The following is a 19,437-nucleotide window of genomic DNA, read 5'->3' as shown; positions in this document are numbered from 1 at the left end:
TGCCACATAAATGTCTTCTTTTCAGAAGTGTCTGTTCATATCCTTTGCTCACTTTTTGATGGCGCTGTTTGGTATTTTTCTTGTAAATTTGTTTAAGTTCCTTTTAGATTCTGGATATTAGCCCTTTGTCAGATGGGTAGACTGCAAAAATTTTCTCCCATTCTATCAGTTGCCAGTTCACTCTGATGCTAGTTTATTTTGCTGTGCAAAAGCTCTTTAGTTTAATTAGATCCCATTTGTCAACGTTGGTTTTTGTTGCCATTGCTTTTGGTGTTTTAGTCATGAAGTCTTTGTCCATGCCTATGTCCTGAATGGTATTGCTCAGGTTTTCTTCTAGCGTTTTTATGGTTTTAGGTCTTACATTTAAGTCTTTAATCCATCTTGAGTTAATTTTTGTATAAAGTGTAAGGAAGGGGTCCAGTTTCAGTTTTCTGCATATGGCTAACCAATTTTCCCTACACCATTTATTAAATAGGGAATCCTTTCCCCATTGCTTGTTTTTGTCAGGTTCGTCAAAGATCAGATGGCTGTAGATGTCACACCCTCACTTCTAATGTGACATTATCTCGCTTCCTCCTCCTGGTCCACTTCCCTATAAAGGTGATGTCCTTTGGCATACACTTCAGATCAGCACATCTGCGTGTAGCACTCCAGGCTTCATCCTTCTTCCCAGCTTTCCCCAGCCTTGTAGTCCACAGTGCCTCCTTTGCCAGTCCCAGGGATGATATTCAAACTATTAGGCATGCCATGAGCATAAGCCAATCAGAGCAGACACCAGCCACAGCAGAGCAGGGAGCTGCTGGCTTATGCAGAGGGTTGCAAAGGGAAGGTGGCAAATCTAAGAGAAGAGATGAGATGCAGGAATGAGGCCACTTAGGAGACTGGGGACAGTGACTACAATGGGTATTTCTAAATTTCTAATATTTTAATCATTGGCAAGGTCATAGCAGTGTATACTGTATGAATCTACCAAAGAAGAAAACATTTTTGGAATTGCTTTTTAGCTTCAACTGAGAAATGCATCTGCTATGGACTGAATCTTTGTGCCCCCTAAAATTCATCTGTTGAAGCTCTAGTCCCCAGTGTGATGGTATGATGAGGTGGAGCCTTGGGAGGTAATTAGGTTTAGATGCGCTCTTGAGGGCAAGACCTCCATGATGGGATTTGTGCCCTTACAAGAAGAGGAGGAAACCAGAGCTCACTCTGTGTCATGTGAGGACAGTGGGAGAAGGCAGCTGTCTGCAAGCCAAGGAAAGTGGGCATCACTAGAACCCAACCATGCTGGCACCCCGGTGGCAGAGGTCCAGTCTCCAGAACCATGAGATAGAAATTTCTGTGGTTTAAGCCACCCAGCCTATGATAGGTGTTCTAGCAGCCTGACCTAAGACAGCATTCTAAAAAGACCTGAAAAGATGCTTGCATCCTAAAGGGCATCAAAGTGATTTCAAATCCACAAAATCAACCTGGACTGAAGGCACCCCAATGCTCAGTTCTTCCCCAGGCTGCCCCAACACAGAGCTCATCAACCAGCTATAGAAACTGGAACCCCAAAACTAAGGCGTTAGTCAGTTGAGTGACCCAGCATCTGGCCTCAGTGAGGGAAGCTGACTTCCAAATAAAATCAGGCTTCTGCAAAGACACTGTGCAACCTGTGACAGTACTAGGACACCCGAGCCAGCCCCCTGGAGTCATAGCTCAGCCACTAAATGCCTTAGCAGATAGACCTTTGAAGATAAAATCTACAGCATTAAGTGATATAACCATTTATCAGCTCAAAAGAATGAATTAGGAAAGCAGAAAGAGACTGAATATGCTAACAAATCATATCATTTCATGGGAAGAATGTAAATGCTGTTTGCCTATTGCCATTCACTTTGGCACGCACCCATTTCATCATTGACCTAGAACCTGGGGTTGGTGAGGAGAATAACTACACTCTGAGGACTTCATTCGTCTCACATTTCCCCTATTCCACAGTTTCCAGTGTACGCCAGACCCATAGAAAGGTCTCAGAAGACTTGCTGAAGGACTGGGTTGATTGGCTAAGCTAAGCTAGCACAGGAAAGGGACAGACCCTTAGGAGAGCTATTGTCAATCTCCTAGATTCAAATACGTGTTCCTGTGTACTTAGGAAAGCGAAATTGAATTTTCCTTTAACCTAAAGCCTAACATTAATATAATATATAATAAAACCACATACATCTAAAAGGAGCATCAAAGATGTAAGAAGAACATTATCCCCTCCAAGGGTGCGCATGGGAACACTTTCTTTTTTTTTTCTTTTTTTTTTTTTTTGAGACAGAGTCTTGCTCGTCACCTACGGGGGGCTGGAGTGCAGTGGCCACAATCTCGGATCCACTGCAACCTCCGTCTCCTGGGCTCAAGCAATTCTCCTGTCTCAAGCCTCCTGAAGTAAGCTGGGGATTACGGCCGTGTGCTACCACGCCCGGTCTTAATTTTGTATTTTTAGTAGAGACGGGGTTTCACCATGTTGGCCAGGCTGGTCTCAAACTCCTGACCTCAGGTAATCCCGCCCTGCCTCAGCCTCCCAAAGTGCTGGGATTACAGGCCTGACCATCGCGCCCAAGCCAGGAACACTTTTGAATAAACCTTCTGTCTCTGCATCCCTTGTTCCTTCTGTCTCATCAAAGGAGCTGTGCAGCTGTAGCTCAACTGTTCCTTTCTAATGCAAGGGTAAATACTAACCAAAGATAGATAGATAGATAGATAGATAGATAGATAGATTTTTTTTTTTTTTTTTTTTTTTTTGAGACGGAGTCTCGCTCTGCCGCCCAGGCTGGAGTGCAGTGGCCGGATCTCAGCTCACTACAAGCTCCGCCTCCCGGGTTTACGCCATTCTCCTGCCTCAGCCTCCCGAGTATCTGGGACTACAGGCGCCCGCCACCTCACCCGGCTAGTTTTTTGTATTTTTTAGTAGAGATGGGGTTTCACCATGTTAGCCAGGATGGTCTCAATCTCCTGACCTCGTGATCCTCCCGTCTCGGCCTCCCAAAGTGCTGGGATTACAGGCTTGAGCCACCGCGCCCGGCCCCAAAGATATTTTTGGAATTATCTCTCATGCAATAAGGGGAAGAGACTGCCTTCCTCCTCCTTCTCTGAGAGCATTTACTATAGGACACGTGTCATTGTAAATTCTTTCTCTGTCCCTTTGAGACGTTGTAAATCTTTTGAAAAGCTAAATAAGCCTGTGGCTACCTGTAAAACTCAGGAGTGTTTCCTAAGAGACCTGGAGGCCACCTCCTTGAAATGTAAATATGAGGGAAGACAGCACCCCATCTCCTAATTTCCGTGAGAAGGTAAGAGAGAGCCTATTTGGCAGGGGACTTGCTCCAAGATGCAAAACTATCTCCTGTCTAGATGGCTTTTTTTCCCCCTTGGGTCTTGGGTAAAAGCAATTAGCTAATGCAGATTACCACGTGATTTCAAGATGAACTAAGAAGGATAAAGGGTGCTGTCAAGTGCTCTTACTTGAGGACTAGTTATGGTTTATCTTCAGAACATGTATGCAATGGGTTGTATTTGCTTGGCTATAAAAAAGGGTGAGTTTCTCTCTGTCACGTTATTATTACTGTCATCCATCCCTCATCCTATGTGTTCTCAAAGCGTGTGAGTGAGGACACGAGAAGAAAAGGTGGTCATTGGTTAGAGGACAGGAGAAGAAAAGGTGGTCATTGGTTAGAGTCCCTTATGCTCTAACAGTAGCTTTGAAATGTCACATTGCAATGTGAATGAAGGTCTCTAATTTAATACAAACTGGTCTCTTTTGATTCATGACCAAATGCACAATACTCTTTCCTGTGTAGAATCATCAAGTGTGGTACAGGAGAAAGAACACAGGATTTGACATCAGAAAGGTTGGCTTTGTGTCTCAGCCCTGCCCCTTGCTAGCTGTGTGACTTTGTCAAGACATTTAATCGCACTGAATTTCAGTTTGATTGTGTCAAGGAGATCTCTTGGATTCCTTTCATTGTTGCTTTTCATACAATGGACCAGAAAACCTACACTAGTAGAAAAACTGGCAACATTTGAATCAATTCTGTGGCTTATTTAAAAAATAATAATAACTGGCTCAACGTTGCCACATATGCCTACTATCACATGGTTGCCAAAGTCCCAGAGGCTCGAGGAGCTTGGGAGGGGGAGGGTTGAGGGGGTGCTGGGGTGGGAAGAGAGGCTGAGGCTGCTCTTAAACAGACGAGATCTGATCCAGACCTGGAGGAGCTTTGGACGACAACCAGGAGAGATGAGCAGAGAAGAGACAGGGGACAGGGGAGAGCGTGGCTGGGAGTAATAGTGGAGCCACACGTTTAGCAAACCTTAGGCAATGGGAAAGTTCAAAACGTGTTTAGGATTCACTTGCAGGTTATCAAACAGCCCTATGGGTTTGTTGAGCCGTTAATATGGGAAGACAGGCTGAGACCGATTTGTCATGGCCTCAGATGGCAGCCTAAGGAGTTAGCGTTTTGTCCTGAAGGTCCTGGAGAGCCATTAAAAGCTTCTAAGCAGGAAGTAAAACATTATGAAACCTCTGTTTTATTAAATGAATCTGGCTATGGTGGGCATTTCATATGCCAGGCAGCAGCTGAGGTAGAAAGGGCTTCTATGATGGTCCAGATGGTTGGTGATCAGGTCAAGCTATGACCATTGATTGATTGCCATGGAAACTGAGGAAGGAACAGTGCATTTCCATCATTTTGAGTTTATGAGAATGGATCACTCCAGCAATAAGGCCGCCAGTCACCACTCAGGCTCAAGGTGGGGCCATGGCAGCCTCTCTGCAGTGCGTTAAGTCCTGATCCCACCCTGTGAGATGAGAGTCCTTGTAGCTTTATCTCTTAAATGTCCTTCTTGGATTTGGGAAAGCTGAATCTTCATTTGTTTCCACATTCATCCATAAAAGAAGGGCAAGAAATCCAGGGAGAAAAAAGTGATTCCAGGATTGTGCCCACATGTTTCCCTGTCAGGAGCCCTGGAGTGTCAGACCACACTGGCTGGCTGTTTCAAAAAGTCTGTGACAGCCACCTTTCCCCAACTCAGAAACAAAACAGAACAAACAAAAAAATCTACTACTTTAAAATCCCAGTGGAATTGCGCTTCCTATAAATGTGTTTTTGCTGATTGTTTTTGCATGATGAATGGTTCCCAGGGTTACATAAAATTCTAGGGACCCCTCTTTCCCATGGAGAGAGAAAGAGGATCAAGTCAGGAACGGGTGAGGGGACCCAGAGACAGACATCACCTACTTCCAGCGGTGCTGTGGGCTCTCTCTGGGTCCTGGTTTGGGAATTGAAGTTCCTGTCCCTACTGTTCTCATCCCTCTGAGAGGAATTAGGCTCTGAGGATTCCTGTCAGGATGAAACTTGGAGAGTTCCCTGTCCCTGAAAATACTCTCAACATCACAGGCTGCATCTAATGGCATCCATGCATCTAATGGCAATTCCTTCGCATTCCCCATGTTAATAAAATACTGGAAAAAAATTATTGTCTACATTAGAATTTTATAAATATGGACCATAGTTTATGATTCTTACAAGAATTCCTTGAGAAAGCATCCAGTTACACGGAAAAGCTGGCGAGACCTGTCTAAAAGCCCAAAGCGGACCAGCAAATGGAGAACAGAATCAAAACTCCCAGTCTTGTTGCACGGCTCCAGCCTCCCCAAATTCCAGTCACTGCCCCCTTCAGCAAGCCAGTGCCTGGGAAGCCCGATGGGGGACATGTTGACCTGCGTCACCGGGAAGCTCCAGAAGCATCGTGATTCCCCACCCTCCCTGCCTGCCCTTTACCTTAGCTTTCAGAGGAAAGTCTCATCTCCTCATCAGAAGGTACATTGTCAGGACCCGGCTCAGCTTCCATTAACTTCAGATAAAGGCCCCTGCTCATGGGAACCTGGGTCTCTTGGTGGATTCTCCTTTTTCTTCTGATTTTCTAGTTCTCAGCAGGCTGGGCCACCGCTGGGTGGCTGCTGTTAGCACAGGCATGGCTGGCCCTGGTCTTGCCCTTCATTCCCTCTTCCCTCCTGTTCCTTCCCTCAGGCCGCCTCTTCCCCTCCCATCCTCTCTCCCTCTCCAGCTTGCTCTCATGCGTGCCCTGCACACAGGCTCTCCCAGGAAAGGCCATTGTTGGGCGGCAGGATTCTGATGCTCCCCACGGGCACTATGACATCAGCATTTGGTGGTGCTCAGAGGAGGAGAGAAAGAGATGAAGAGGAGTGAGCAAGGCTTCAGGAGGAAGCATGCAGGAGACCAGCCCTGGATTCAGACTTGAGCCTCATCCACACCAGAGGCCAATAGAGAAGGCTTGGATTACAGCAGGGGCAGGTTCTTTCACAAAATCAAATTTCTCTTCACTGATTTCTGAATTCACAGCAAGCTAACTAGAAGAGATTTTTAATTCAGAATGTTGCACTCCAACGAACTGAGAAAAACATTGAGGGAGGGAATTACGGAAATTTGATGGTATCTACTAAGTTTGATTTTGAGAGTTTTGTAATAAATGTTGTTGAATAGAAAAGGCATCAAGTCCCTATATATGAGCTCTTTGAAATGCCTAAATCAGAGGGATAAAACGATGAATAATTACAGTATACAATTTTTGAATTATTGTCAAATCAACGAAAATTAGAAGTTTTTAACATGCTAAAATGGAAAGTTCTTCAACAGAATGGAATCCTTTAAAATATGACAGAACGGCCGGGCACGGTGGCTCAAGCCTGTAATCCCAGCACTTTGGGAGGCCGAGACGGGCGGATCACGAGGTCAGGAGATCGAGACCATCCTGGCCTACACGGTGAAACCCCGTCTCTACTAAAAAAAAAAAAAAATACAAAAAACTAGCCGGGCGAGGTGGCGGGCGCCTGTAGTCCCAGATACTTGGGAGGCTGAGGCAGGAGAATGGCATAAACCCAGGAGGCGGAGCTTGCAGTGAGCTGAGATCCGGCCACTGCACTCCAGCCTGGGCGGCAGAGCGAGACTCCGTCTCAAAAAAAATAATAAAAAAATAAAAAAATAAAAATAAAATAAAATAAAATATGACAGAACTGCCACTTAAGCATCAGAAGTCTGCTCAGGCATGACTCTGGGAGCCCAAACTTTTCACAGAACAGCAAGGAACCTCCCTGTGCTCCTCAATCCCAGTTTTTTTGTTTTGTTTTGTTTTGTTTTTTTTTGAGATGGAGTCTCGCTCTGTCGCCCAGGCTGGAGTGCAGTGGTGCCATCTCGGCTCACTGCAAGCTCCGTCTCCCGGGTTCATGCCATTCTCCTGCCTCAACCTCCCAAGTAGCTGGAACTACAGGCACCTGCCACCACACCCAGCTAATTTTTTGTATTTTTAGTACAGACGGGATTTCAACGTGTTAGCCAGTATCGTCTCGATCTCCTGACCTCGTGATCCACCCGCATCGGCATCCCAAAGTGCTGGGATTACAGGCATGAGCCACCGCGTCCGGCCCTCCTTCCCAGTTTTTACATAGATGCTTAGGATTCGAGGGGGTTTTCTTCTCATTAGCAAGACTCTGGCACCATCACTATGTCTAGTAGCAAATCTCTACATTCAGGATAGAAGGTGCAACTTAGAAATATCAGTTCATGAACCATGGGTCATCCCTTTGGGAAAATGCAGAGTCAAGCCAACTCTCTTGATCTTCCAGGCATACAAAACCTGCTTGCCCCTCCCCACTTTGAACAGTGCTTTTGAACTTTGATGGAAAAGCCACATTTGGAAGGCAAGTTATTACAGGGAAGAGATTTTTTTTTTTTAGTTTGTCTCTAGTTCATGGTACCTTGGATAGATGCGTGTTCACTGCAGAGTCCTACAAAGCACGCTCTCATGTTCAAAGGCAGGGCAGTAGTTTCTAGTAACAGCGTGGGATTTGTATATTACCTTATTGACTTTTTTTTTTTTTTTTTTTTTGAGACGGAGTCTCGCTCTGTCGCCCAGGCTGGAGTGCAGTGGCCGGATCTCAGCTCACTGCAAGCTCCGCCTCCCGGGTTCCCGCCATTCTCCTGCCTCAGCCTCCTGAGTATCTGGGACTACAGGCGCCCGCCACCTCACCCGGCTAGTTTTTTGTATTTTTTAGTAGAGACGGGGTTTCACCGTGTTAGCCAGGATGGTCTCGATCTCCTGACCTGGTGATTCGCCCGTCTCGGCCTCCCAAAGTGCTGGGATTACAGGCTTGAGCCACCGCGCCCGGCCACCTTATTGACTTTTTATTATGCACCAGCACCTTTTAAATCATATGCTAATCTAGCACATTCAGTTGTTCTATATAAGAGAGTGTGGTTATTCCTAAAATATTTACCAATCATTTGTTCTAAGTGCTAGGCTCTTCTGTAATATTTCAAGATCATGTCAACCCTTCCTTATTAAAATTTGGGAACTAAAAAACAATCACTTGCTTCTGAAATCATGATTCTCATTCTCAAAAGTGTACAGTATTCTACTGAGACTGGAAGGGGTGTTACTGAAGCCTGCATGTTCAGTAGGCTACAAGATTCCGGCTTAGGTAACACTTCCGCCAGCCTTAGAGTAAGATCACGTAGCTTTGCATTTTCCCAACCCTGTAATCTTGGGCTGCACATCTATTAGCCTGAAACAAAGGAATTCATTTCTCCTAGGCTTCTCTGCAGGTCATGCCAACGCCAGCCTTAACAAACTGCAGTCCCTACTGTCCCTACTGGCCCTTACACCGCAGAGCCGTGAGGATGATGGCTCTCCTGTTTGGAAGAGAATGACGCAGGACGAAAGGGGTGGGCAAACCATGGTCTAAGTATGAGATCTGAAGCTGCTTAATCTACAAAAGAAAACCCCGTGTGAGGAATGGAAGATGGAGATGTGGAGGCCTAGTGTCGAAGGGCTGGCATTCAGGGGAAGGATGACATTTGTCTGTAATCTCAAAGGCTATGAAGGATGGAGCTGGATGGATTTGGGTTCATCATGAAAAGGACCTATGAGTAAGTCAGGCCTGCATAAAGGTGATCTGGAAGCCCCCAGCTGCACCCTCAATTGGACAGGGGCTGTGGAGGGGTTTTGAACATGACTTAGCAAATGGAGCCAGATTCCTTCAATGCTCTATCCAGTCCTAACTCAATGAATCTTCTTTTTCTCTGTCTTCCAAACTGAACTACTATAGCTCTTGCAAAACCAATTGGATAATTCTGTGTTAAGCTTCCCGCTCCCACCCTAAGCAACCACAGATGAATGATGGTTGTTGCAGAGATGGGCAAGTCTGGGTTCTGAGAGCTGCCATTGAACTTCTCTGTGCTGAGCTGGCATTAGCTCCTCTCCTCTCCCCTCCCCACCCTGCTTAGAGGATGCTCTCCACATTTGGAGGTTTGTGCCACACTTCTAAGTGACCAGTGCTTCTCTCCCATGAGAAGAGAAGGGACAGGAGGACTCTGTCTGAAGGTTCTGAGTTTCAGATTTGCCCATGGGCCAGACATCAGGCTCTGTCCATGAGGTGACCCAAGTCACCAGAGGAAAAGTGACTGTCCCCAATCTCCACATTAAATTTGCCCTGGGCCTCAACCAAACGCTACACTTTTTCCTCCTAGAATAGTGAGGATATAGGCCCGGTTAAAAAAAAAATCCCACAGGTCCTTCTGGAGTCTGGGGTGTGCTGGATAGGGTGTGGGGAACTGGGGACCTGGGTTCTGGCTAGTTCTCTGTCCCTTACTATGAGACCCTGCACAAGTCACCTGGGGACCTCAGTCCTCACACTGGAAAGTGACACAATGGGAAATAGAGGACAACCAGCACACCTTTTAGCCATGACCTATAATTTACATCTCTATGAGGTGACTTCACAGGCACAGATCATCTTGCATCCTCACCCCTGACACACACACACGCACGCACGCACACATGCGCACACACGCACGCACACAGTACAGTAACTGTCAATCTCAGGTCTGAGATACCCCAGGGCATCTCTAATCATCTCAAGCATATTGATATCATTTCAGAAGAAGGAATTAATGCAAATTCACCTTGATTTTAAAATAGGTAACATCCCACCCAATACTTTCTCCCCTCCCTTCCCTGGGGACGTGTAAGTAAAGATTCAGGCACAGCTAACCTAATTGGAGGAAGTTCTGAGCAGAGTTCAGCACAGTCTAGATAAGGAATCAGTTGGGAGTTTCTGGAATCTCAAATGGAAGAGATGGATGGAGTTAGAGAGCAGGGCATGGGCAGACAAGGACTCGCCCTGTCCTAGCATTACTCAGTCTGAATTCTCTTCTCTCACACTTTGCTTCATATGCGTAACCTGACACCATACATCTGCTTGGTCCATGCTCAACTCAGCTGCAGCATCCTCAGGAGACAGCTGGATCAGCTAGAGAGCTTCAGAACGAGACACATCACTCTGCCAGACACCCGCACTGCTCTAGCTCCAGGATCCAACATCTGACCACATGTCGGCAGCCACCGCTGCCCTGGCTCCACCATTTCTCCCCAGGTCTAAGCTTAAGCTGCACCACATTGCTTCCATTTCTTCACACTTGCTCTGTTCCCTTCTACCACAGGGGCTTTGTGCAAGCTCAGCCCCAACACGAATCTTCCCCCTTCTTCACCTGGTCAATAGCCACTCATTCTTCAATCTTAGTTCAAGCATCACCAGCCTCCCTGGCTATGTCAGTTCTCCCTGTTAGACACCCTGGCTGTTCCACATATCTTTTATTCAAAATAGTTACATATTAAAGCATTCCATTTGTGCTTACAACTATTGTAGAATTACCTCCCAGCAAACAGATGCTACAGGAGGGAAGAGACCTTTTCTGCTTAAGTATCTAGTGCAGTGCCTGACCCTTAATAGGTGCTCAACAAAAAATTTTAAATGAATGCTTAAATACCATATCATGGGTCATGTCTGGTTGCAAAAAGATATTCATCATAATAAAAATAATAAACTATAATTAAAATATACTCATCATCATGAAAATAAATGAACTAGGCATATACTGGTGTTAAAGGTATCATTGCCTCTATTGTGGGCCATTTTAGGATGCAAGGCACAGTAGGGGTAAACAATTAAGAGAGGCTTCTGTGGTCTAGGAATGCAAGATCTAGTAAATATATAATGTCTCCAGCAAGAGAAAGGAGGACAAGCAAGTCAGAGTAAGCTGCCCACTGGGGTGGGAGAAGGGAATGATAAAAGGGAGGACTGGAAATATACACCAAAGTAAGTCATTAATACAACATTTCTATTCACAACTCAGAATTCACTGAACAAAAAATGGCCATTCTGTATAAGCTTCCAAGTAAATGCATTATTGTTGTATCTGATTGTGCTAGTGCCTGTCGCTAATCCATGCCACAATGATTCATGCTTAAAAAAAAAAAAAAAAAAAAGAAGCAATTGGCTATAAGGGCCACCACAGTGCATTTCTAGATAAGAGCTCAGTGACTGTTAAGGGGCACCTGTGTAAGAGCTCTGTTAACAATGCTAGGCAAGGAAGAACACCCCAGGGCAGATGCCAGATGGAGCAAGAGACAAACATGCATTTATTTTCCCTTTACTCCAGATAGCTCATTAAATTTCTTTTCTTTCTTTCTTTCTTTTTTGAGATGGAGTCTCGCTCTGTCACCCAGGCTGGAGTGCAGTGGCGCAATCTCGGCTCTCTGCAAGCTCCGCCTTCCGGGTTCACACCATTCTCCTGCCTCAGCCTCCAGAGTAGCTGGGACTACAGGCGTTCACCACCACGCCCGGCTAATTTTTTTCTATTTTCAGTAGAGACGGGGTTTCACCTGGGGTTAGCCAGGATGGTCTCGATCTACTGAACTCGTGATCCACCCGCCTCGGCCTCCCAAAGTTCTGGGATTACAGGCGTGAGCCATCGCGCCCGGCCTAGCTCATTAAATTTCAAGGAAACTTCAGAATTTAAAACTCACAGCAATGTAAAGAACAGGAGGGGCATCTTCAATGGAGAAGATACTTCAACAAATTTGGAAGGTGAAAGCAAAGGGAAAGTCTGACTAAAATAACATAGAGCAAGCTACACCCTGGACTTCCTGCAAAGGGGGCTGCAGTGAGGGAGAGGCCCATCTGCCCACAGAACTCAAGCAGGCACTGGCCTCAGGAGCCCCAGATAACAGCCAACTCCTGGATTTTTTATTCCAGAATGAACTCTATCAGTTGGAGCTTCCAGGCAAGTTTTTTTATCCCGTCCATGCTAAATAAAAACAACCAAAAAGTGCCAGGCATCTGAGGAAACCCTGCAATGTAAAGAGGAAAAATAACAAACAGAGGAAACAATTCCAGAAAAAAATAAAAACAATGAAGGGAACAGAAGAGAAATTACTAGGAAAAAACAGCCCCAGATCAGAAGCTCAGATATGAGATGCTATTTCATTCATAAAACAAAAAACAGAATAGTGCTGTAAAGAAGAAATAATTAGAGAACAAAAAAAGAAGTTTGAAAAGTAAACAATTTGGATTGTGAAAATAATAACAAACAATAGAAAGTGAAATTTACAAAATCTGCCAAATCACAGACCAAAAAAGTCGGGCAATAGAAGATAAAAGAGATAGAGAACCACTCCCTACATCCTTAGCCACCACCCTTCTTGTTTTTCCACTTTCCTTTTATCTCTTGGAATATCTCATCAGCTGATATCTATTAGAGGAGAAGGGAATTGTCCCCCAAGAGACTAAGTTCTGAGCAGATGAATGAAAAATGGCTACCTCCAGGTACATCAGTGCGAAGTTTCAGGACACAAAGAGTTAGCAGAAGATCCTAAAAGCTTCCAATAGGAAAAAGTAAAATAAAAGCTCACCTAACAAAGAAACGAAAGCCAGACAGGCATAGCAGGAACATTTGCTGCTAGAAGGTAATGGAACAATGTGTACAAAATTCTGTGAGAACTGAACATCAACCTCAAATTCTAAATTCAACCCAACTCAAATGTGAAGCCAAATTAGAGATTAAGACATGCGAGGATTCAAAGTATATCTCCACACACCTGTAATCCCAGTACTTTGGGAGGCAGAGGCAGGCGGATCACTTGAGATCAGGAGTTCGAGACCAGCCTGCCCAACATGGTGAAACCTTATCTCTACCAAAAATACAAAAAATTTAGCTGGGCGTGGTGGTGGGCGCCTGTAATCCCAGCCTACTCGGGAGGCTAAGGCAGGTGAATCACTTGAACTCAAGGGGCGGAGTTTGCAGTGAGCTGAGATTGCTCCACTACACTCCAGCCTGGGCAACAAAGCAAGACTCCACCTCAAACACATACATATATATATTCTGACCCCCTTTTCCTGGGAGGTTACCTGGAAATGTACTCCAGCTTTTGCTTATTGTAAAAGAGTAAACTAAGAAAGAAGAAAACAGCGATTGGGTAACAGTAGCTCCAGTGAGGGCCTCCCAAGACGCAGCTCTGTGGGAGGACTTAGGAGCAAGCGGAAGAGAGAGATCTCCTGGAGAGAGGTCCTGGGAAAATAGGGTTACCTACACAGGGAGCTGACAGTCTGGGGAAACTAGAGAGTGTGATAAAGGCACTAAAAATAAGGAAGCAATGAAAAGAATTAGAAACTACTGAAAGAGAGCAACTTCTTGTAGAGGTAGAATAGTGCTTAAGAACAAGGTCTCTGAACCTCTGTGGGTTTGAATTCTAACCCTGCCACTTTCTAGCTGTGTGACCTTGAGCAAATGACTCAGCCTTTCTGTGCTCAGTTTGTCAGCTCTCAAGCAGAAATCATAATGGGACCAACTTAGAAGGCCGTTGTGAGGAATAAATGAGTTAATATTTCTGATGCTCTTAGAAGAAAAGAACCTGTCACCTGATTTGTGGTATGTAAGGTTTGCTAAATACATTTTTTAAAAAATTCTAAAAGCCGTATGAAAAATATGGTCATCCAAATAGAAGGAATAGATCCCAATGATAACAAGGTAATAGGCTTAAAAATAAAGAATGCGATGGTTTCCACGTGATCGGCTAATGTCAAAGTTTAAGGACATTGTCTGTTTGGAGGGTGCGGGGGATGGGCAGGGAGTAGTATTTTTCCTAACAGTAAAAAAGAGAGGCAAACATAACCTCCAGGAAAAACATCCCCCATATCTCTCCCTACCAAGAAAAGTCTTTACAAGTAAGGCAGTATCTGAACGTAGAACAAATTAAAATATGACGAGATTATGCATAAATGCTAGAGTATGAGAAAGGAGATCATTGGCATGTGATGCTCTGTAGAATCAGCCAGACCCTCCTCTATCAGGCATGAATCCACAGGGCAATGTGCAAAGACGCGTCAATCAACTGGATAGGAACAGGAGACTGTGGCCTTCATTGTGAGCCAGTATTTCCCAGTTGATTCTATAGGACCAGTCACATAAATCGCCTTGATCACATTTTCAAAATAAATCTAAATCTAGACAAAGTTTCCCTTCCTCCCCCGACAAAACGTGCTCCCTCCAAGAAAACCAAAATTTAGGTCCAGTCCTTTCCCAAACCTAAAGACAAGAAATAAAAACAATAAGCAAAATATGGTTTCCAGGAGGTGGGCCAGGATAAGCTCGAATTCTGGGAATTGCTGTTCTTATTAGAAATGTCGCAATCAAAGTACACATCAGCCAAGAGGGAGGCACAACGTAAATGGTGTTGCTGTTTCTGGTGTCACAGATTGTCCCAGCATTCCAGGCCTTTTGCTGTCTTTACTCTTGTTTGGGGATGGAGCCGGGGCAGAGGGGTTGGTGAGTGTGTATTTCTTTGGGTTTCTGTATTCCACAGCTAGATTCTTCAAACCAAGAGCTCGACCTCCTAGAAAAACTTTCCCTCAAACATGCCTCCAGTCAACGGAGAATGAATTGCTGGCTTCTCTGCCCTCACGAGTCCACAGGCAACTCTGTCATAGCACCTGTCACATGGCACTGCCATTATGATCCTGCTATCCCCTCCCCTGCTTGGTGAACTCCAGAAGGAAAAGACTACCCATAACACACTCATCACTGTGTCCCCAGTGCCTAGTGCAGTGGCACAGTCACTAGTAGGGAGGGAGAGAGAGGGACAGTGTCAGGGAGAGGCACAGAGAGAGAGAGGAGAGCGGGAGAAAGAGAGTGAATGAGAGGGAGAGGGACAGCGGGAGGAGAGAGAGACTTTGAGTCTTATTTTCTCCCCTGTTGCCCTTCCTCCTCATTTTTGGTTTTCTCATTACTAAACATTCCTGGAATTTAGGAACCTACCTTCTACGGATAGCAGGACATAACAATGATCAATGATCAATGCCGGGATAGAAGGAGAGGTGTGGGTTGGAAGCCTGCCTGATGCCCCAGCCACCTCCCCATGCCATGCGGCCTCCAGTGTGAGTCCGTGCTCCAGACCATGCATCAAACTGCCAGCTGGTCACCTGCCTTGGGAAGTTCCAAGGGGAGTTCACACTCAGCCAGGCTAACAGTGGACCCCGAACTGCCTTCCTGCCTCCAGGCCCACCCCTATGGCTGTACTCTCACAGGGCTGCAGATCTGGAGGGTTTGCCTGCTTGGGGCCTTTCAATCCGCCTGCCCTGGCCCCTCACATACCATTACCTGTAGGATAAAGTTCAAGGTCCTCAGAAAAGCAGACGAGGCCTCCTCTCATCAGGGCCCATCCTCCTCCTCCATTTTCATCCCCTCTTCCAATCACATCCCCCAGACCTCTCTTACCTCTGTGCTTGGTCAACTGGTATGGCTCTTTCAATACCCTGCAGAACACTCACCTTCTCTTGGAAGCATTTTTCTGAAATTGCTTCTGAACCCCCCACCCACGCAAGCTGTTACAAGCCCTACTTCTCCCCTCCCATGAGGCCTGTGGTGAACAGCAAGCTTAGGATTCAATGAAATCCTGCTGTAAGCATGTGGAATGCAACTCAGAGAAGTCAGGTAACTTGCTCAATGTCACACATGCTGTAAGTGGTAGAGCCATGACCCAGATTTTGCACTCCTGATCCAACACCCCTACCATGGATGGCGGCGGCTTTCTGCAATTTCACCCTTGAAGCAGGAGCCTCCTGCTTGGCACCTCCCGTCCTGAGCTCCCTGTGTCGCTGGGAGCCCAGCTCTGTGCAGAGTGGGGATGGAGGCCAGCAGATTGCCTTTCCTTACCTGCCTCTCGTGTGTCCTGCACGTCAGGCCAGAAGCACGGCTGGAAACCTGGTAGCCATGGGTTCCTGCCCCACAGTCTGGAGAATGGGACTGAACCACAGGAAGCTGCCCGAGGCCACCTCCATGATAATGGGGCCTGCACTCCCACCCACAGGTGAAGGGGGTCACTTACTTCGATTTCCTGCACCTTCTCACAGAGCGGGGCTTTTCTCCCTCCAGACGTAACTGCCACTAACTGCTCTCTCCTCAGGATTCCTGGCCTGCATTTGGCCCCGGTCCCTGCCAGTCCCCTTGGAAATAAAAATTTCTGCTCCTCACAGAGCGCCCAGGCCAAGCCTTCCTCGCAGCCTTCTTCATCCACGTCACTGACGCCTCTGGATTTGTCTCAGCGACGAACCTCTCACTCTGCCCGCGGCTGCGCTGAGCCTCAGGTGTCCTCTGCGAATCCTTGGTCCACTCTGTTTCAGTGTCCCTTTCTAACTGTGGCTCCTCGAGGGTGGAGACTAAGTGTTACTTTTGTTCCGTAGCCACAAGGCTTGGGCCAGGCCACAGTAGGGACACTAAGCATTCCGGTGTCATCACTTCTACCCTGCATCATTCCACAGCCCCTCTGGAGCCTCCCTACCCACACATGCTGCCTCCAGCCTCTCCCCCACAGTGGAAGCATCTCAGGGGTAAGATCTGTGGGCCTGTAGCAAATTACACGATGCCCCTGAAGCTGCAGCTATAGCTCCAGGGCAGGGTGAAGGCCCGAGGAGAAAGGAACGGGAGAGGGAGTCTGGGACCACCTCTGGGAGTGCCGGGAGGGGTTTGTAAACAAAATATCTTCCTACCCACACAGTAGAGGCTCAGAGAGTCTGAGGGCTGAGGGTAATGATGGCCTTTGGGCTGTGGAACATGGGATCTAGGAAGAGCCAAAAAGACAGCCTCGGGGGCAGACAGAGAGCAAAGCATGAAAACCAATCCCAGACATGCTGAAGGGCTGGGCCAAAGCCTGGGAACCAGGTGCAAGGCAAAGAGGCTGCGGCGGGAGGAAGAGGCAGAATCTGGGGAAGGGCCTTGAGGGGCTCGGGCGTGGGGCAAAGGCTCTCATTAGACGTGTGCAACTGCATTTGCAGTAACAAGCATCCGGTAAGGGCAACCAATGACATGAGTGTGAATGCAGACCTCTTCCTCTTGGCACTAGGGAGCCATTGAAAGTTTTTTAATCAGGGAGGTGACAAAATCCTATCTCTGCCTGGAGGAGGATTCATCTCAGGAAGAAGAGGTTAGGAAACAGCCAAAATGTTTGCAGCTCCATGGGGAGCTAATCAAGCATCCAGAAAGCGCTACAAGCAATCTCTGAAAGCATCAACGGAAAGGAATAGCCCTGTTTTGGAGACTGCAGATATCCACAGCAACAAACCGCAGTTGGACATGGAGTATTTTCTCTAATCTTAAAATGTAAAAGCGTAACGAGGACATTCTGTCACAACGGCACTCACATTAATGTTTGAAGACCACACATTTCGAATCCACCCAGGGTCTCTCATTATTGGAATCTGAAAAACAAAAACATTAGAAATTAATTAATACAAATGTTCTGGAATTAGGTGGTGGTAATGGTTGCATAACTTTGCCAACATACTAAAAACTCACTGAACTCTACACTTTAACATGGTGAATTCGGTGGTATTAAGCTATATGTCAATTTAAAAAAATAAATTAGTAAGAAGAATGTGTGGCTGGGTGCAGTGGCTCATGCCTGTAATCCCAGCACTTTGGGAGGCCAAGGCAGGCGGATCACCTGAGGTCAGGAGTTTGAGACCAGCCTGGCCAACATGGTGAAATCCTGTCTCTACTAAAAATACAAAAATTAGCTAGGCATGGTGGTGGGCAGCTATAATCCCAGCTATTCAGGAGGCTGAGGAAGGAGAATCACTTTAAACCCAGGAGCGGAGGTTGCAGTGAGCTGAGATCATGACACTTCACTCCAGCCTGAGCAAAAGAGCGAAAATCCATCTCAAACACACAAACAAAAAAGAATGTGGTGTCTTTTCTTTGAGCACATTCAACTATGATGTGTCAATTACATAGGGTGCGTTATAAGGTTGGAAACGCCCTGTCTCTCTTACACTTTCACTCTTTCTCCATCTTCACTTCCTCCCCAAAGCACGTGGATCCTATTGATAAAGGTATAAGGAGGTCAGGCGGCATGAACAAATGATGAAATTGGAAGTCAGAAGACATGACTCAAGTGCCGCCTCTGCTGTTTCTTAGCCACAGGACTTGTTTTCTCACCTGTAAAATGTAGGTAACAATAACCCCTGCCCTGTCGAGTAATGGGAGTTATTGTGAGCATTAAGTGAGTTCATTCAGGCAAAAAGGCAAAGCCCAATTCAGGTACTAGCTATTAGGACTGTTGGCATGGCGTTATCCTAGCAGGTAGGACATGTGCACTACCCCTTTCTCACAAGTGTCCCAGTTAGAACTGCACAAATGGCACACGGAGTAGGCCCAGCCTTCCTAAGGGATGTATTGTCCTAGGCCTAAAATTATACTTAAATTATACTGAAAAACATGTGTGCTCTAAGTTCAACTGCCAACAGCCCAGAATAAACAGCTCCAGAAGCCCCTAACCCTCTTCCCCTGTCCTGTCCCTCCTTGGCCCTGCACCCCACCTCATATTCATCTGACCCACTTAAATTTTCCAGCACATATTTGTTGACTGACTGTTAGTTAATGGTGTTGCTTTACATCATGACATAGAATAGCTCTAGGGTCATGTACTTTGCTAGGTACTGGGAACACAGCAACAAATGAGATGCAAATCTTGTCCATAAGTCACTCATAAGCTAGTGGAGGGCAGGAAGACAAGAGAGCACAGAGGAGGAAGTTAAGCGTCTGCCCACGGGTAATGCAAGGAAGGTTCCGTGCCTTCTGAAGGAGGGGACAGTTGAACTGCCTCTGCAGGGTGAGTGGGAACTCTGGGAGAGGAGAGGACAAGAAAGGCTGCTCCAAGCAGAGCAGAGAGCATGTTCAAAGAAACAAAGTCACTGCACATGTGTTGGGAACAGCAAGGTGCCCCTCGTGACTCCAGAGTAGTTGCGCACATGCAGTAGGTGTGAGGGGGTGCCGGGGAGACCATGGGGCAAGGAGGCAGGAGAGAATGAGGCCGGCATGGCGAAGGCCTCACATGTCCCCAGGAGGACCTCTGGCCTTGTGCTCTAAGCCAGCCAGTTTCATTTTTTTAAGAATGCCCTCCTCAAACAACAACTCTTGCTGGAGCCCATTATGTAATTAGAAAAAAGGTCAATGGCTATGGTCAAATGGGGAAGGGGCCTGGAGTCTTGGTTACAGAAAC

General features: G+C 46.4%; 1 protein-coding gene across 5 annotated transcripts in view; it reads right to left on the bottom strand.

Moving 5' to 3' along the window:
• LPIN1 (lipin 1) overlaps positions 1-19,437 on the bottom strand; it is a 149,647-nt gene that overhangs the window by 94,400 nt on the left and 35,810 nt on the right. For 2 of the 5 annotated variants that reach the window (XM_017854046.1, XM_017854054.1), the window contains exon 2: positions 17,579-17,635. In XM_017854046.1, the coding sequence (XP_017709535.1) occupies positions 17,579-17,635 (57 nt within the window). Of the gene's footprint in view, positions 1-5,807; positions 6,132-17,578; positions 17,636-19,437 lie in introns of those variants that run through there. The other 3 variants (XM_017854087.1, XM_017854061.1, XM_017854078.1) reach the window with 2 other exon arrangements.

This window comes from Rhinopithecus bieti, unplaced genomic scaffold (genome assembly GCF_001698545.2).
Source record: "Rhinopithecus bieti isolate Rb0 unplaced genomic scaffold, ASM169854v2 scaffold_1530, whole genome shotgun sequence".
NCBI lineage: Eukaryota > Metazoa > Chordata > Mammalia > Primates > Cercopithecidae > Rhinopithecus > Rhinopithecus bieti.
This window is presented reverse-complemented; position numbering and strand designations above follow the sequence as displayed.